The 17,440-nt window shown below is 61.2% G+C and overlaps 4 protein-coding genes across 6 annotated transcripts; 2 read left to right on the top strand and 2 right to left on the bottom strand.

The window, feature by feature from the left end:
• Positions 1 to 2,625: 2,625 nt before the first annotated feature.
• CHLRE_13g580100v5 (uncharacterized protein) lies at positions 2,626 to 5,288 on the bottom strand. Its single transcript, XM_043069548.1, has 2 exons — positions 4,792 to 5,288; positions 2,626 to 4,642 (listed from the first exon to the last, which is right to left on the bottom strand). The coding sequence occupies exons 1-2, from the start codon at positions 4,815 to 4,817 to the stop codon at positions 4,477 to 4,479; spliced, it is 192 nt and encodes a 63-aa protein (XP_042917523.1). The 5' UTR covers positions 4,818 to 5,288; the 3' UTR covers positions 2,626 to 4,476.
• Positions 5,289 to 6,345: 1,057 nt separating this feature from the next.
• On the top strand, positions 6,346 to 14,084 carry CHLRE_13g580050v5 (uncharacterized protein). 2 transcript variants are annotated; one of them, XM_043069546.1, is made up of 14 exons: positions 6,346 to 6,525; positions 6,591 to 6,683; positions 7,040 to 7,123; positions 7,827 to 7,898; positions 9,328 to 9,407; positions 9,763 to 9,802; positions 9,999 to 10,016; positions 10,564 to 10,687; positions 10,955 to 11,016; positions 11,405 to 11,539; positions 11,873 to 12,378; positions 12,745 to 12,850; positions 13,142 to 13,669; positions 13,969 to 14,084. In XM_043069546.1, the coding sequence occupies exons 1-13, from the start codon at positions 6,484 to 6,486 to the stop codon at positions 13,286 to 13,288; spliced, it is 1,509 nt and encodes a 502-aa protein (XP_042917521.1). In that variant the 5' UTR covers positions 6,346 to 6,483; the 3' UTR covers positions 13,289 to 13,669; positions 13,969 to 14,084. The 2 variants fall into 2 exon arrangements, with proteins under 2 accessions (XP_042917521.1, XP_042917522.1); XM_043069547.1 differs by lacking the exon at positions 13,969 to 14,084 and having other exon boundaries at positions 13,142 to 13,744.
• CHLRE_13g580000v5 (uncharacterized protein) lies at positions 13,747 to 15,797 on the bottom strand. Of its 2 annotated transcripts, none has more exons than XM_043069545.1 (5): positions 15,708 to 15,797; positions 15,462 to 15,514; positions 15,170 to 15,262; positions 14,871 to 15,012; positions 13,747 to 14,740 (listed from the first exon to the last, which is right to left on the bottom strand). In XM_043069545.1, the coding sequence occupies exons 2-5, from the start codon at positions 15,491 to 15,493 to the stop codon at positions 14,531 to 14,533; spliced, it is 477 nt and encodes a 158-aa protein (XP_042917520.1). In that variant the 5' UTR covers positions 15,494 to 15,514; positions 15,708 to 15,797; the 3' UTR covers positions 13,747 to 14,530. The 2 variants fall into 2 exon arrangements, with proteins under 2 accessions (XP_042917520.1, XP_042917519.1); XM_043069544.1 differs by having other exon boundaries at positions 14,090 to 14,740.
• Positions 15,798 to 15,978: 181 nt separating this feature from the next.
• CHLRE_13g579976v5 (uncharacterized protein) lies at positions 15,979 to 17,438 on the top strand. The gene is made up of 2 exons (XM_043069543.1): positions 15,979 to 16,348; positions 16,559 to 17,438. The coding sequence occupies exon 2, from the start codon at positions 16,973 to 16,975 to the stop codon at positions 17,192 to 17,194; it is 222 nt and encodes a 73-aa protein (XP_042917518.1). The 5' UTR covers positions 15,979 to 16,348; positions 16,559 to 16,972; the 3' UTR covers positions 17,195 to 17,438.
• Positions 17,439 to 17,440: the final 2 nt, after the last annotated feature.

Below are 17,440 nucleotides of genomic sequence, written 5' to 3'. Positions count from 1 at the left end.
GCACCACAGGTCCGAGGGCCTGCGAAAATGCCGAGGGCAAAGAGTTAATGGACACTCTTTGTTCCCTGGCGCACAGCCAACCCGTAGGCTTTCGTTGTGCATCAGTTCAGTCCATCTCGCACGCATATGCTCACCTTGGCAAAGAATGACTCGACCTGGTCTCGAGTTGGCGCCCCAAACAAGGCTCGCGCCACGCTGAGGGTTTGTGCTGTTGCTGCCGGTGCTGCCGGACCCACGGCATCCTCCAGCTCAGGTACATGCATGTTTGCAAGCGCACATGTCGCTCGGCCAATCCGACAAGGCGAGTTTGACGATGACGCGACATGGAGTCTTCGCGGGGCGACAGCATACTTGCTGCTGGAATGTGGTTGCATACTTGAGGCCTTACTTAATTCTAAAATATGCTAGGAGCACAGGTAGAATCTTGACTTGCGCGAGCAAGGTTCACACGAAAGCAGGCTCTGTAGTTGATAATGCAATTTGATGCAAAGCAGTATTGTGTATATAGCTATATAAGAGACGAGCTCGGTTACTGCCCGAATGCGCTGCTCAGTGCCATGACTGACCCATTACCATCAAGAATAACCGGTCCGCACGCGTGTGCTACACAGTCTGTTAGGCACGAACGGCCATGTTATCTGTGTAGATATCAAAGTAGCGGCCGGGCAGTCGCATTGTCAAGGTTTCCGGGGAGCGGCACTCGATAGCCTCGTCACGCACCAACGACGAACGCGTTGTGCGGCCACCGGCGCAGCGCGTTGGCACTCTACGTAGCCAAGCTTCAAAACGACGTATATTGGTGGGAAAGGAGCGGCTGCGATAAAGAATGGGGTTCGTGGCGACAATTCCCAGACAGCTGAAACTTGCCGCCGTGACCGCTGCAGCCCCTTCCCTCTCCCCGGCCAGCCCTCGCCACGCAGGTTCATGTGAGCTCTCTGCGTCCTGCTTCTTATCGCCCTTGGCGTTGGCTGCTGCGCCTCCTCCTACGCCGTCAGCCGCGTTACCCATACATGTGCTCCAAGGGTGTGCCCTAGCACGCACATGGAGTTTTGCGGGCTGGCCTTCGCACAAGCAGGTATCCTGCAATCCTCAACACACGTCCGCACTGTGTGAACCGCCGTACCGTCACCGCCGTACCATAAGGCTTTGGCCGTGTCCGGCTGGGCCCGCCTGCCTTGCCTCTATTTTGCTTGCGTGGCGCCACCATTCCTTGCTTTGCCTGCTCTGGCCTGCTTCTGGTGGAGCGAGTGCGTGCATAAGCTCCCAAGCAAGGAAAGGGAGGGAGGGAGGGAGGGAGGGAGGATTCACGATACGGTGTGGCGCGTGCGCCGCCGCTGGAGCTGCAGTAGTCGTGTCCTGATGCAGCTTCTCAGCTCTCAGTGCTGCTAGCACGTGCGCGCTGCTGGGATGCAGCTGTTACTTGACATGCGCCATAACGGTTCTGGTACAAGGTTGCTCCCAGGCGTGTACAGCTGATGCCGGTACACAAACCCTTTGACAGCGAGCACACGACACTACTCCTGGCCTACTGCCGACACACGCCACAAGAATGCGGATGTTACAGAGGGGACAGTCCCAGCACCCGAAGACGCCGAGCCATCACATGCTATCAGGGCCCAACTTGACTCCACCAACCCCGACTTTGCTGCAAACCCTCCCGCGGGCAAAGTCCGTGTGACTCCGCGCACAGTGAGTCCTAGCCAAGCCTCAACCCGCCAAAGCCCCACCGCTGTGCCTCAACGTCACAAGCCTAGGCACAGGAGTGCCGGGAAACGTCTAGGCCACAAGAGGCAGCTAACCGTTAACTCCAACCTCAGCACGCACATCAGGCCTACCCCCGGAAGGTACGGAGAAGCGGCGAGACACTGAACAGAGTCAAACGGCAACCGCTAGGCATGCCTGCCAGCAACAAGGCGAGCGGCGGAGTGTCAGACTGTCGGCCACGGTGCGTGTGTGTGCCTGGCGGCGCTGCCACCGCGCCACCAGTCCCCCAGCAACCGATCCTTCTCATGCTGGTGCACGGCTGCCTGCGGAAGACGCGCTCCGGCGCGCGCCACGAGGTCTTGATTGATCCTCATCCGGCCTACATACCTTGGGCTCGGGTGGGGATGCATACGACTTTTGCCGCGGAGGGCGCGTGGAGAACAGGAGAAGTGAGTGCCCATGTGGGACTAGGATGCCTGCTGGGGCTGGATGGGCAAATCAGTCATCACATCTGGGACTATGTGATAGCAGGACTTCTGCATGCGATGCTGCAAGTAAGAGCCTGCGTGCGCGTAGGGACGACATCGCACGGTACCATCCAGTTGTCATGGGTAAATTAAAGGCGCCACCAGGGCTATAACAGGCGGTGGCATCCGGCATGGTGTGCCTGGCTGCTGTGGCAACAGTGGAATACGCCAATACGGCCGACAGCGCCTATCCGCGTGCGCGCCAAGATAGATGTCTTGCACCGGACTGCGCGTGGAGGTTGCTGTTGTGCGAAGGATCAGTGTGGTGATGGCTGACTTCTGGTTGCGGCAAGCTGCTTAGCTGCATGCGAGCATTATGGTAGCCTGTGCCAGCCACCTGTGTGTCACGGCTGTCGTGCAAACCTCTTCGAGCTGCAGCTGGCAAGCAGTGATTGCAGCTAAAACCTTACATCTACATCCACGCAGCCCACAATCTCTTTCAGCGCAGCTGCACGATGCGTTTGCCATGCATTGCAGTCCAAGAGCAACTGTCAAATGCTCCAATCAAATTGCTTCGACCCCTCCGCCATACGCAATACGTCCTTGAGGTGCACAGCACCTACCCGTACAGCACCTCAAGCAGTAGACACGTTGAAAGGTGCCCACGCACGCAAAGCAAACGCTACCGTACGTACTAAGGTGACGCGCATATAACATGTTACGCGCTACAGTAAATACTATGGCAAACCCTGGCACAGTGCCCTGCCATATCCGCTGTCCGTCCAGTCGCGCGCATGGAATGTGCTTCTGACCCGGAAGCCTGCTGAAACCCATGCCGTTAGTATGCCATCGCCATAAATCAGTTCCACAACCCAAACTAGATATTTACCAGACACGTCAACGAGGGAGAGGCGCCATTCAATTGCAGGCAGTGCGGACCACCCTCCAGCGGGAGGGAAAGTAGAAGGCACTGTATCGCATCAGACACAAGGTACCAATCGCAAGGCTGCCGGTGAGGAATGCATGCATGGAGGCATCGTAGCACCGCTAAACCACGGGTGACCAGAGTCGGCACTCTCCTTGTCCAGACAACCGGTAGTTTGTGTCCCACTGTTAGAACTGAGCCCGTCGTCGCAAAACCATCACTAGTGACAAACTGCAACACCATGGTCGTGACGGCTGTACGTACCACAAGCCTTTCTCCTATATGCCGCACCTTCCAAGGCTGCTCGGCACCACATGGCATGGTCACATAAACAAACACTCAACAATCTTAACGCATGCCCCAACGCATTGCTGGGTGCACGCCTTTCCATCTCCCTTCAACAGCTCATCAGGTTGAGTCCGTTGTGATCAAGCTCATGCAGCTCTCCAATAATTGCGATAGTACACAGCTTGTTATTGAGCTGTGTTCACTGCGTAGATGCTCGGTGCGCAACAAAATGGTGCAAAAGGCCCCCGATGAACTCCTGACATGCCCCAGCCCCTTGCGTCAGACATGAATCACAACAATCACCCCATGAATCCTGGGGGGGTAGCCATCCATGGGATGGTGTGTATCAAATATGAAGTGAAGTGCCGACGTCCAGAGGTACAGCGGGCGGGGGGGGGGTGCGTCTCCGTCAGGATCAATGAAGCAGTAAGACCTCATGAGTCTAGACAAGAGATCTTCTCTTGCATGGGTAAAGTGGGCTGAGCCACGTATCTAGTCTGAGGCCGCAAGCGTCTACCTCATCTCCCGGACACAGCCGGGGTCGTTCGTACAGGCACGGCCCGCCGTAATGTTTTCCAGATGACTCTATAAAAATGAAGCGAATAAAGGGATCGCCCAGTGCGCCCAGCCCCTGCAACCTGCAGGCGGCGCGCCCAAGCGCACAGTGCCACCTGTTGCCATGACTGCCAACACCTAGCTATTGCGATCAACCCAACCCCATCCAACTCAGTGGCCATGAAGCCCTCGGTGCATTGTGCCAGTGTATGTTTTCGCCGTCGTAAACGGAACTTCAAGAGCCAGATTACACCAGAAACTTGCATGTATCCTTGGCACCAGGTTTCACAGCGGTGGCAGGTGTATCAAGAACAGCTTGTGCTGGTGTGCCAAAACAATGCATCTATTCAACTGCACAAGGCCATGTCTAGCCGTGCACACCCATAGGCATGCAAGACCCCAGCCTCCTTACTCGCTCAGAACTGAGAGGCGATTACGCGAACTCCGATCGAGGCGCCGTGTGCAAAGGGGCGGAGCCGTCCGCCAGACCCCGACACGCGCGTGCCTTCATCTGAGCAGCGGGTGACAAAAGCAGCGCTATGCCGTAGGCTCGCCATACGCCGATTGCGGCGTCTCCTTGAAATCCACCCTCAGCGCAGGAACCCGCAACGCTGGCGCCAACTTGTTGATCGCGTAAGCGCGGTCGACGGTTACTTCATGGTCGCTACGACCGCGTCGAAAGCTGCGCGGCAGATCCAAGCGCCTGCAATTATGGGTAAGTGACCCCAAGATATGCATGAATTACTTGTTGCGAGCGACTTCCGCTGCGTTGTGGCGACTCGTGGCAGTGGCCAATATTTTTGGCGCGAAATTATGCTGAGCCCACAAAGCATATCGGCAACTTGGCATTACCTGTGCAAAGTAGCTCTCGATTTCATCTCGCGACGGTTTGCCGAAGAGCTGCCTCGCTGGAGGCGCAGGCTCTGGTATGCAGACGTTTGACAGCGCAGAGCCGGCTTGTGAGTTGTCGCCCAACAACCTAGCCATAAACGAGCACTGCAAAGCTGGAGGCGCTTGTCGCGGCTGGAGTCGCTGCGGACTAGCGAGCGGCAAGCGATTCTCCGCGGGTGAGCAGGGCAGATCCATTTCGTCGCCGGAGCTATGCATTTAGGTTCTGCACTGTATTTCGTGAGGGTAATCGCCAAGTCACAGCGCCAAGATGGCGGCCGAAAAAGGCAACGTCGCGAATAGTGTCGCGTTTCCAACACTGTTGTAAGATGCAGGAAGCTATGCAACAAGTAGCGCAGTATTGCTATGCCGCACTGGGTCAGAACAGTCGGAAGTTGGCGATCGAGACCGCAAACTTGACCGACGCGATCGAGAAGTTCCCAGTTCCGTTTCGTCTTGGTTTCGTCTACGGCCACACTTGAATGTGAAGCTTCCTGCTTTATCATTGACGCAACAGCCGGCTGGCTCGACTGCCCTTACAGTAAGATCCGCTGACAGCAAGGTCCGCACCAGCGCGGCATCCTTCGTGTCACCGCATTACAATTGTGACACACAGGACAGGTATGAATGCGTCCCTGCAGTGGTGAACGCGGCACTGTTGTATCACACTCAGCCTAATCAGCCTGCCACGCTGCCTGCTCTGGGGCACGATTACGGGCGCCCCTGGAAGCGGCCGCAATCCCCTCAATCCCCTCGCCTCGGCCTCGGCGCAGCTGGCACACCAACAGCACGTGCCCGCCACCACCTTCGCACTTCAATCAGGCCAGTGCGGCCGCTATCGCACTTGCAGGGCAGGGGAGTCCCCCGCAACGTCACACCGGGAGTCTCCTGCTGGGTCCTGCTGCCAGGCCTTGCAACGAGCCAGGCAGGGGAGGGAGCCAGGGGCGTCCAGGGGCAATGCTACACAGGGGCTGACTTGCCGACTTGGCGCATGCGCCGTAGCATTGCGCTGAGTCAGCAACCCAGGGATCGTGTTGTGGAGGGGACCACAGGGGACGTGAGTGACCACCAACCCCTGCCAACCTGAGTCCCGACACGCTCAAAGTCCAGGGGTGCCCAAGTCCCAACCCCAATAACACACTTCTGCTGCACGCGGTGCCTTGCCGCTGGCAGTTGGTGCCGCGGTGGCCGCCGAGCCCTCAACATTGCCATTGGCCATCAACGCAGGCGGATCACTGCGGGCGTTTTACCGTGTCGGCGTCCCTCACTGCCCGCGCCAGGTCCGCTCAGTGTCCGCTGCCAGGCTCCACCCCAATGCGCCGCAAGCTCCTCGTTAGAGCTCACTGAACCTGTTCCTGGGCATAGGCAGGGCACGCGAAGCCATGGGCCCAGCGCTGGGGCACCCACGGTGGGCACGGTGGTGTGGCGTGCCGCGATCGGCGCGTAGAGCCAGATTGCTGGAAAGTCATGCAGTCGTGGAACGCTTACACTGGCATTACTACTTGTCTCGATGTGCATCGCTATCTGTACTTTGCACGAGCACTGATTGAAAGCTTGTCAAGTCGTTTCTCTAGGTTCAATCAAACTTCTCCACGTCACAACTTCAACATCACGAATCAATCAAAACTAGCAACCGTGCCGCCCAAAGCAGGGAAAATGGAAGTCGGGCACCGGCGCTCGGGCCGGCTGTGGCTCGAGGTGAAGCTTGTCCAGCATCGCAGTTGCGCTAAGGAACCTGCAGTTAATCTATTGTACCGATGCAGGTGGCGACACAGGCTGTGGCGCTGGGCGCAATGATCTGGGGCCTGAAGATATGTCTCCAGTACCTGGACCCCTACAGGGAGCAGCGCGAGCAGGTGCGCCTCCCCTGCAGGGCTGCTGGGCGCGCGCAGGGAGAGAATCATCTGACCAGTAGTAGACACAGATAAGGGGGAACTCAGGGCAAGAGATCAGGGGCTGCGCATCCACGTGTGTGAGAATGAGGGGTGCGGGGTGTGGCAGACGCGGTGCCCGTGTGCTCAGGCACACGCCCACATCCACGTCGTTGAGCAGTGAGGCTCTGAGGCACTGGGCACGAAGCGTGCGGTACCACCTACGCTCGGGAACCCCTGCAGGACCTCTGCATACAGCATCTTCTCTCCCTCTCGCCCACATGTTTGCATGCTGTTGCGCCGCCACTTTTGCTGATGTGTTCACACACGCACACACACAGGCCAAGAAGCGGGCTGCCTTTCTGAAGCGCCATTTGGGTCGCACCCTGGAGCTGAATGAGTTTGAGCAGCTGCTGGCGGCACAGGTGTGTTTGTGCGTGTGTCTGTGTGTGCGTGGGTGGCTGGGTGGGTAAGTGTATGGGTGCGTGGGTAGGTTGTCCAAACTAAACCAAACCGAGCTCAACTAGCAGAGTGGGTGTGGGTGGGTGGGTGGGTGGGTAGCTATGTGTATGGGTGTGGTGTTTGGGGGGGCGGCGTGGGTTGTGTGGACAGATTGGGTAGGCGGCTTGGTCAGCTACGGAGGAAGCCAGCCGTGGAGTGAGTGTACAGGGATGGGGGCGCGGCAAGCGGGAGTGTACAGCGACCGAGAGGCACAGAGGACTGCGGTGGAGGACATGAAGAAGTGGGCATGATGGGACGCAGCTCGACGCCTCAGATCCTGGAGGGCAGGCGGAGGCGGCGTGTTGGAGGACGTGTTTCCGTGGTGTGGTACAGCGCACGCTCATGAGCGTGCGCACGCGCGAAGTACCGTGCTCGTTTACCCCGGGCAGCCGGCGGCATGCGCGTCGTGCTCACTCACCGGCTTGTACCACGTGCCTGCATCATGATTGTCGGCTGATTCTGGTGGCACCGCATGCGCCGCTGTTCGCGCCCACACACACACACACACACACACACACACACACACACACACACACACACACACACACACACACACACACACACACACACCGCCAAACATCCTTGCAACCCCGCCCCGGCCGCCCTGCCGTAACCCGCCTCACACAGGTGATGAACCCCGACCACATTGAGGTGGAGATGGGCGACGTGTCAGGGCTGGAGGACATCGTGGCGGACCTGGTGAGAGCGTGGTTGCGTGTGTGCCATGTGTGTGTGGGGGGGTGGGTGTGGGTGGGTTGGTGGGTGGGTGGGTGGGTGGGTGGGTGGGTGTGGGTGTGGGTGTGTGCTTGTGTGTGTGTGTGTGTGTGTGTGTGTGTGTGTGTGTGTGTGTGTGTGTGTGTGTGTGTGTGTGTGTAACAACGGTTTACAGTTGTTTATCAGATCATGTGATCGTGTATCCGGACAACCCGTAGTTGCTAGTGCCAGGGGCGCATTAGCACCTTGTTTGTCGCGCATTGGTCTGGCAGTACATGTCTCCCAAGCCTACGCGTAGCGTTAGACGTCAGTTTGGCCACAGGAGCTGCAACTCCATCTATTGTGGTTAGACACTGATTTGGCTCTGAGAGCCGCACCTCCGTCTATATTGTGAGACGTCGGTTTGGCCCTAGAAGCCGCACCTCCGTCTATATCAACACTGCTGCGAGCCGGCAGCTGGCCACTATGCATTGTTTGTTCGCCTAGCAAAAAGTCATGTACCGTCCAAGTCCGGCACGTGGCCGCAGCAACCGCAAAACAGCACCCCGCCGGCACTAGCTACCTTCCCTTCCCCACAGGGCAGAATATGCCTAAGGGCAGCCACAAAGTGAAAGAGAGGATTCAATAACCAAAACCGTCTGTGTCCTAGCCCTGCATTCACAACAAGCCCTAACTTCCGCTAGACTTAAAAACACACACAGTGCGCGCCCCTCTCAGTTATCCGCCATGTGCATTACTGCACGGGGTGTACGCAGCGCAGGTCCCCCTCCTCAGTCACGATGTCCGTGCCCCGCCAGTACGGCTGCAGACCCCGTTCCACTTGGCTGTTGAACTGGGCTTGCCGCGCGCGCCTAGCTGCCCGCCCCTCCGGCGTCAGGAAGGGGGCCACCGTCACGCCTGCGGTGTGTTTAATCTGCGCCGCAGCCCTGATCCCTGGTCACCACTACCTCCACATTCCAAACGCGACCCGCGTTGCTAGCCCGCCACCGACGTTCATACATGCCCATCGAGCCCTCTCCCAGGCCCAGAGCAGAGAAGTCGCCGCGCGCCATCGCCTCCGCCTGCTCGCTGTGTGTGTGTGTGTGTGTGTGTGTGTGTGTGTGTGTGTGTGTGTGTGTGTGTGTGTGTGTGTGTGTGTGTGTGTGTGTGTGTGTGTGTGTGTGTGTGTGTGTGTGTGTTGTGTGCGGTATGTGTCGGCGGCGTACGCGTGCATGGGCGCGTGGGCGTGTGAGCTTCTCAGTATGCGGTGTGCGGCCTGCGTAGCTGGGCTCTGGTCGAACGGTCGAGGCGCCCGCCTGGGCGGGCTTCGTTTTTCTTCTTTTATCACGCGTAGCTTTGTGAGCTTTTTGCCTCCCTTGAGCTGTGTAAAACCCTTACCTCTCTCGCGCTGATGCATCACCGCCACCTCCGCCAGGAGACCAAGGTGCTGTACCCGCTGCTGCGGCCCGAGCTCTACCGCACTACGCTGTGGAAGCAGGCCAAGGGTGTGCTGCTGTGAGTGGGCGGCCGGGTGGCCGGGTGGCGGGTGGCCAGGCGGGTGGGTGGCGGAGGCGGGTGGCTGGGCGGAATTGCTGCCTCGAGCACATGCTGCGGATGGGGGCGAGGGTAGTCAACCCGAAGTAGTCAACCGAGACTCTGTGCCAGAAGCTAGACCGCTTGGCGCGAAGGACGTTTGGTATTTGCCGTTGTCTGGACGCCTTTGAGTCTTTTCTCCAGGAATATTGTGCGGGGGGTGGGGCGCCGCTGTGAGTGGTCGACCTGCGAGACTCGAGGGTTAGGTATACGTTTGCCCATTTCTCCAGACAGCTGAACCAAGTCTCGCGCCGGCCCTTGCTCCTCCACACCGCAGGTACGGGCCGCCGGGCACAGGCAAGACGATGCTGGCCAAGGTGAGCGTGTGCTAGGGCGGCGGGCGGCGGGCGGGGCGGGGCGGGGCGGGGCGGTTTGCATTGGGCGCTGGTGTCGCCTTGAAGGGACGGGCAGGGTGGCAGCGCGCCGTGCGGCCCGTACACTGGGGCCCTTACTGCCCTCCTGAGGCCCTGCCGCTGAACGGTCGTACACGCTTGCCTGCCTTCCTGCCCGCAGGCGCTGGCGAAGCAGTCGGTGAGCGCACGTGGCCGCGTGGGGTGCTGGAAGGGGCGCCGCACATGCGCCGCTGCGTGCAAGGGGTGTGGGGTGGCGAGTTTGCGACGGGCTGTGCGGCGCAGCTGAAGCGTAGGCGGACACCCACACGACGACCTCACGACGGCCAACCGTGTAAACTGCACGTCCACCGGAAGCACCCCAACCCCACGCCGCAGTACGCCCTGCCTGCTTGCCCAACTCCCACGTGTCCTCTTTTCCAGCCACCATCTCCCCATCTCCCACTCCCTGGGAACTCGGTTCATTTCGGGAATGGGGACTATTGTCGCGTGCCACTCCGTTGTCAAGCATCGGCCACGCTCTCCTCCTCGCTCTATTGCATTGGATTTGGTTTAGTTTGGGCTGGTATCTACAACGCCCCCGCCCCCCATTCACGCGACGCTGCGCCGTTTCAGCACGGCCCTTCTTCCTCTGACCACTTATTCCTGAAACTCACCCGCCCACCCGCCCTCCCCGTCTACCGTCTACCACTTCCTTAACTAATCATGAATGTAATCCCCCCTGCCAGCACTGCTTCTTCCTGAACATCACCGCCAGCAGCATCATGAGCAAGTGGCTGGGCGACGCCAACCGCCTGGTGCGCGCCGTGTTCAGCCTGGCGGCCAAGATGGAGCCGTGCATCATATTCATTGGTGAGGGAGGGAGAGGGGAGGATGCGTGCCTTTTGTGTGGTTGGGGCGGGCGGGTTGGGGTGCGCGGGGTTCACGTTGGGGTGTCCCAAGCGAAATGGAAAGGGGAGGAGAGGGAGAGGGGAGGAGAGGAGAGAAGAGAAAGCTCAAGGGCAAGGCGGAGTTTGGCTTCCGGAATCCACCTGCCCCTCTTGTTGCGCCTCCTGCCCGCTACTCTCCTCGCCCCTGATCTTGCTGCCGCCCGCTGTCGCTGGGGGTGCCCGCATGCAGACGAGGTGGACGCAATGCTGGGCAAGCGGGGCCAGAGCAGCGAGCACGAGGCCACGCTGCAGGTGGGGCGGAGGGGTGAGAGGGCCCAGGCGAAGGTCGGCGGGGTCTGCCTGTGTTAAACACAAAACAAACGGAACATAGCCACCAAACACGCGTGCGCAGTTCCGGACAAATACCTACGCCGGTTACCGAGCTCCGCGGTGTCTGCCTGTGTGTGTGTGTATACATGCGCTTACGCCTACCCGCCTACCCGGACCCCTTGAACCGCAACCCGGCGTCGGCCACCGCCGCGTTCCCAGCTCACACGCCGCACACTGAGCTCCCCAACGCCAACCGCGCAAGTGTTCGAAGCCCCACCAACCGCTCATGCAACAAGGAGACAACAAAATGACTTTTGCGACTGCTGTGCCGTACGCGTGTCGCCTTACCCGTGTCGCGCTGCACGTGCAGGTGAAGACGGAGTTCATGCAGCTGTGGGACGGCATGGAGAGCAGCCGCGGACAGCGGGTGGTGGTCATGGGCGCCACCAACCGGCCCTGGATGGTGGACGAGGCGGTGCTGCGCCGCTTCACCCTCATGTACGAGGTAGGCGGCGTGGGGGGGCGGGGAGCAGGCGGGTTGGAGCGGTGGGGAGCAGGCGGGCGGGGAGCAGGAGGGTTGCAGACTTGGAGTGGTGGGGAGCGGGCGGGCAGGGAGCAGGGGGGGGGGCTGTTGTGAAAGAGGTGTTCAGGACCTGCACGCGGACCGGTGCGAGTGACAGCCTTCAACACCACCAGCATCTGGCGGTTGGCGGATGGTTGGAAAAAAGACAAGGGGGAGGAGGACGAGCGGGAGCGCGCGGTATTGGTCACGTGCGGCGCTTCACGCGGTACTCAAGCCTTCCTCCCTGTCCCTGCCGCTCCCCGCGCCTCCCTCCAGGTGGGGCTGCCCGGCCCCGCGCAGCGCCGCTCCATCCTGACCAGCTACCTGCGCAAACACAACACCGAGGTGCCCGGCTCCGTGGCGCCCGAGCTGCTGCTGCCGGCAGAGGCGGAGGCGGAGGCGGCGGAGGAGCCCGCCAGCGGCGCCGCCAGCACCAGCGGCAACGCCAACGGCGACGAGGAGCAGCAGCACCAGCACCAGCGCGGCGTGGCGGGCCTGGGCAACGGCCTCGGCGCCAGCACCTCCACCACCTCTTCCACCTCGGGCTCCTCCAAGGCTCGCAGCATCCCGCACGCGCCCGCCTCCAAGGCCGGCGCCAAGCCGGCCCTGACTCCGCCGCCTCCGGCGGCGGCGGCTGCCAAGTCGGCTGCGGCCAGGGCCGCCTCTGCGCTGGACGGCATCATCTCCGCCACCCAGGGCTTCAGCGGCAGCGACCTGCTGGAGCTGTGCAGCCAGGCCGCACAGGCGGTGCTGGCGGAGCACCTGCACACGCTGCAGCAGGGGTGAGCGGAGGGAGGGGATCAGGGGAGGGATGGGGAGGGGGGTGTCCGACTGTCCGAGCCCAGCGAAAACGTCGCAGCGGCAGCAGCAAGCCCACATAGCCAGGGGGCGGGCAAACATTTGGGGTGTACGCGGCACACGCGACGGGGCTTGATCTGGGTCGGGCAGCATGTGCCCCCCTCCCCCGCGCCGTGCCACCCGGCGCCCCCAGCGGCGCCACGGCGCGGCTTCCCATTGCCGCGCACCCGTGTCCCCTCCCCCATTACCGCCACCACCACCACGACCACAACCACCACCGCCACCGCCACCGCCGCCACAACCCGCCGCCTGGTCACTCCTGCGACTGCCTCCTGCGCTCCCGCCTGCAGGGGCCGCGAGGACGCGCCGCTGCGGCCGCTGCTGCGCTCTGACCTGGAGGCGGCGCTGGCGCACGTGCGGCCGTCCAGCCACCGGGCGGACGAGTACTCGGGCCGGGTGAGAACGAGAGCCGAGGGCAGGAGCAGGGCGGGACCCGGGAGAAGGGCGGCAGCGGCCGGACGGGGCTGCAAGCGCGGAAAGGAGTGGGGAAGGGTGGATGGCACTGGGTGGACGGGGCGGGGATGGGGCACTGGGTGGATGGGGCGGAAAGGCGGGCGTATAGCTGTGCGCATCACGTAACGCTCGCAGCTTGTGTCAACCGCAGTGCACGCCGGTGCCCCGCCGCGTGTAGGCCGGTTCTCAATCCTGCGCCTTCCCTCCCGTGTGCATGCGCCCGAACTCGCATAGGTGGCGGGCGGCTCGTTCCTCAACGGCGGCGCCGGGGGCGACGGCGCCGGCGGCGTGTTCAACCCCGCAGACCTGTCGGCGGCACTGTCGCTGCTGCTGCAGCTGCGCGGGACAGGGGCCGGCAGCGGCATTGGCGGGAGCGCCTGAGCTCAGCGCGCCGGATGGCTAGGCAGCAAGTGAGCAAGGCGGTAGGGTGAGGCGGTGCGGGTGCCGATTGGGCAAGCGCCCAGCGTTTGGCGTGCTGCAGAGGCGTAGGACGAGCCTGGACGCTGCTTGTATGTAGACATGAGTTGGGTTGGTGTGCGCACTCGGTGTAAGGTTGAAAGCTGTCGTGTGTCTTCGCGCACATGCACGCAATGCGGTTGCTTGAGGATGGCGAGTCAGGCGGGCAGTCAAGGTTGGTGACCGAAGGCCAGGGCCTGGTTATTGCCGTCTGCTGTCTTCTAGGGTAGTAGTGCGTTTGTGCCTTGATTGGTGGGCGCACGCATGAACTACTACATTCTCCAGAGTGGCAGTTGTTCTCGGCTTGCATAACGAAGTGCTTGCGAGTGAATGCGAATGCAAGACGCCGTCGCGAGCTCCAGGCTAGCAATAAACATCACGAAAGAAGTTAGTGTCAGCGGCAATGCGGTTACTTGTTACCTTCGAGACGAGACACCGGTGCGCGCTCCACGCTGCTCCGCATTCGGCACGCCAAACGGAGTCCGAGTGTCGTGGAGACTGCTGCCGCTTGCAGGGGCGGACGCGTTCCAGCTCGCAACTAGGCTGCTGCCATTCGCCGCGACAACGCGAAACCCACAAAATGCACCCACCTGGAACGGAGCCAGGCATGTCCCAATCCGTGGCACGCAACCTGTGGTACTGTGGCAATGCCCAGCTGAAATCCTGGAAGCACGTTTGCTGCTGCGCTGAGCCTGATGTGGGACGAGAGTACGGTACTGGCCACCGCTCGACAAAATGCTTACAAGATATAGCCTTGCCGCTTGCCGCGTCTCGTGCGCGCACACTCCTGTAGTGTGGCCACTAGCCAGCCCACCGCCTCAATCCCTCATTTATTCAGCATGAATTGCTAGCACATAGCAATCTAGCACGTATGTACTTCCCGCCCTGGGGCCACCGCATGACCTCCATCAGCCCCGGGTATAAACGTCTTCGACACGCACGCTACGTTAAGTGGCCACGCAACGCTCGTGTCGCAGGAGGATGTCCACCACGCTCGTTATTTTCCGTCAGTTGGTCCGAGAGGTCATTCGCGGATGCGCAATAAGAAACAGCCCAAATTTAGATGTCACTCAGTCAGGTCAGGCCACCGCACAATGGCAGCGGCAAAGTGGGTCACGCTCATCAGGTCAGCTGCTCACACTCGCGTAACACTACGCACCAGGCGCATTAAACAGCGGTGGCCTTCTCGCCGGAGATAGCCTCCACCTGGGCCTCGGTCATGCCCAGGGCGATGATCAGGAAGCAGTTGACGGCGGCGGTCATGATGGAGCCGGCGATCCAGGTGCGCACGCGGTTCTTGAGCTGGCCACCGGACTCAGCGGTCAGGGAGTCCAGGGTCAGGGTGGCGTCGGACATCTGGATGTACAGCAGGGTGGCCTGGAGGGAGGAAAGGGGGAAAGGAGGACGCAAAAGCGGTCAGGAATTTGGGTTGGAATTGTACTGGGAATCTCGATGATTGTGCGCTGTATTAGTTATCAGGAGTAGCTCAGGATCTGCCAGGACTTACCACGCAGATCAGGCCCAGGAAGGAGTTGCGGAACTTGGCGTAGGCGCCGGTGGCCAGGACGCCGGCAACGCCGACAATCAGGGCGAACTCAAGGCTCACGATGAACCAATAGTAGCGGAAGAAGGTGTAGCAGGCCAGGCCACTGTAAGGAGTACACATGCAGCAGAGGGAGCGATGGTGAGTGGAGGGAAGAGGGTACTGGTGAACGGCAACTATACAGGGCCAGCGCAAACAGGCGAAAAACACAAGGCCAAGTTCACAGCTGATGGCTTGTCAGGTCTAGGCAGGAGATAACTCACGTGGAGAAGCCGTTCACGCGCACACCAATCATGTCGCTCCAGTCAGGGGTGCACTGCTCCTGGACGGAAGCGAGGCCGGCCAGCGAGACGGCCCTGTGACCGCAAAGGCAGGGAGGCGGAGAAAAGGGTGCCAAGTCAGCCAGCTGTCGGCGCGCGCTTTCGGCTGAGAAAGACTGGTAAGCAAAGAGGACGTCCAACGAGAGGGCAAGGCTGCTGATATGAAGGTGCAGGGGATAATAGCTGGAGGAACGCGGCCGACAACTCAAGCAGGCTTGCCGCATCGACTCCTCACCAGGTGCAGAAGGCCAGGGCAGCAACGCCCATCACAATAGTGGAAGACGCCATCTGTGGAGTGACACAGCGAACAAGGGCGAAGCTAGATCAGACTGGTCCGCGTCAACGCGGCGCGAAATCGTCCGTAAGTCGGCTGCGTCGCGGGGGCCTCGGAACCCAGGGCGCCAGCCTCTCAACGCTCAGGGGTATACAATAGACAGGTTACGGGCGCGGGCGATGGCTATAGACGTCGCGCGCAACTTGCCTTCAAAGATTGACTGGTCGCCGAAAGACGAACGGGTGCGGAGTAGGCAAAGAAGTGAGGATAGAAGCAAGTGGAAGTTTAGCGTTTGCGAAGCTTTTGATTGATAAAGAAGTGGTGACAACGCGCGCGTTTTAAGGGCTTCCGCGCCACGTCGTACCGCAGCGCTTCGTTGGCAGATTTTCAGGGGGCTGCAATTACTCGAAGTCAGCTTACGCGGCCGCCAGCGCCCCAGGCACTTTTTGTTGATACTAACGTTGCCATGCTTTCTTTTACGTAGTGCGCAGGCGACGGAACAGCGCGCGAAGGATGCTGTAAACGTTGTCGCGCGGGTGACCGCAGGTGCTAGAAGGTTCTTTTTTCCTGGAAACGCTTGCATCAGTAGCGTTACACGCTTTGCTTTCGTTGCGCGCGTAGGAACAGTAACTTCACTTGCAACTCTTGCTACACTAAGCCGCGTACGTTTGAACCGGTTAAGCCGGTCGCCGTTCTATTTTCCTCCCCCGTTGCGGTGTGCCGCGCGCCAGCAGTCGTGAGCGTTCCGGGCGGGGCTGCCGGAGGCACGCCGCGGTGTCAGCGGGTCTCTCACGTTGGTTCAGGTCTGGCCGCCTGGAGCAAGGCCTGGAGCAAGGCCAGGACACCAGGTTGGGCTTCGGCATGGCGGTGAGGGAAGGGATAGAGGCGGGAAGCCTGGGGCGGCGTAACTCCCCTGGGCGGCACAGCTCCGGGCAGGTCCGGTGGGGCTGCTTCGGGTGGAAGGTCAAGGAGCACAACTCTGCGGTGTTTACAGGAAGTCCTGGCCACCGCCTGGCCCTGCTTGGCTGGGTGCCGCATGCCCGACTCTCGCACTGCAGGTGCTGTTGGTGGGAGTGTTGCCTGCCGGTTAGTTGCAACCGGGAGCCTCCTCTACAGCTCTGCCTGGCTCTACCTGCGTGCCCATTGGGCTAACGCACCTCTGCACCTTGCGCTGCGCCGCTCCTGCACCGGCGCTGCATTCGGCTCTGTCCGTGCAGCGGCCTTCGGGGACGCACGGGAAGCCGCCACAGCGCAGAGCCGGATGACTCCATGGCCCTTGATGGGAGCGTGCGACCGTGGCCTTCGGTAGTGCTCGAGGACGCAGCCGACGCGTGGGCATTGCAGCTTTGCTTGTGGACAGCACGGCATGGACGTACGGTAACGGTTGCAGTCGGCGCCAAGCGATGCGATGGGACACGGAGTTGTGCCGGTTGTGCGGTTGGGCCTTGCCACCGTGTGCTGCGCGTTGTCCGATGCAGCCAAGGGAGCGGCGACAGCTGGCGGACTCGGCGCCTGGCACCCAGCAGCAGCAGCAGCAGCAGCAGCAGCCGGCTTCTCCGCCACACCAGGAGCCGCGGCTGCCGCGGCCGCCGGCCAGAGGGCCGGAGGGCCGGAGGGCCGGACCGGGCCAGCCCCGCGGTCGCTGCCGCTGTCGCTCTCTGCGGCCGGCAGCAGTGACTCGGGTCGGATCGTGACTACGCCTAGGGGCTCTCGGCCTCGGAGGTGTCGCGCCTGCTCTCTGGCACTGAGGAGCCGCCACCGCAGGGCACGGGGCCCTCACAGCCCCCGCAGGCCCTCACATATAGGGGCTGTGACAGTGCCTTCTTGCTGGCCGGCATCACCACATTCACCAGCTAGCTGATTGATGCGTTGGCTGCAGCCGGCACGGGGCCGCCAGAGGGTCTCTTGGATGTCCGCACCTTGTAAGTTGTAGTGTGACC

Source organism: Chlamydomonas reinhardtii, chromosome 13 (genome assembly GCF_000002595.2).
Source record: "Chlamydomonas reinhardtii strain CC-503 cw92 mt+ chromosome 13, whole genome shotgun sequence".
NCBI classification, from domain to species: Eukaryota; Viridiplantae; Chlorophyta; class Chlorophyceae; order Chlamydomonadales; family Chlamydomonadaceae; genus Chlamydomonas; species Chlamydomonas reinhardtii.
This window is presented reverse-complemented; position numbering and strand designations above follow the sequence as displayed.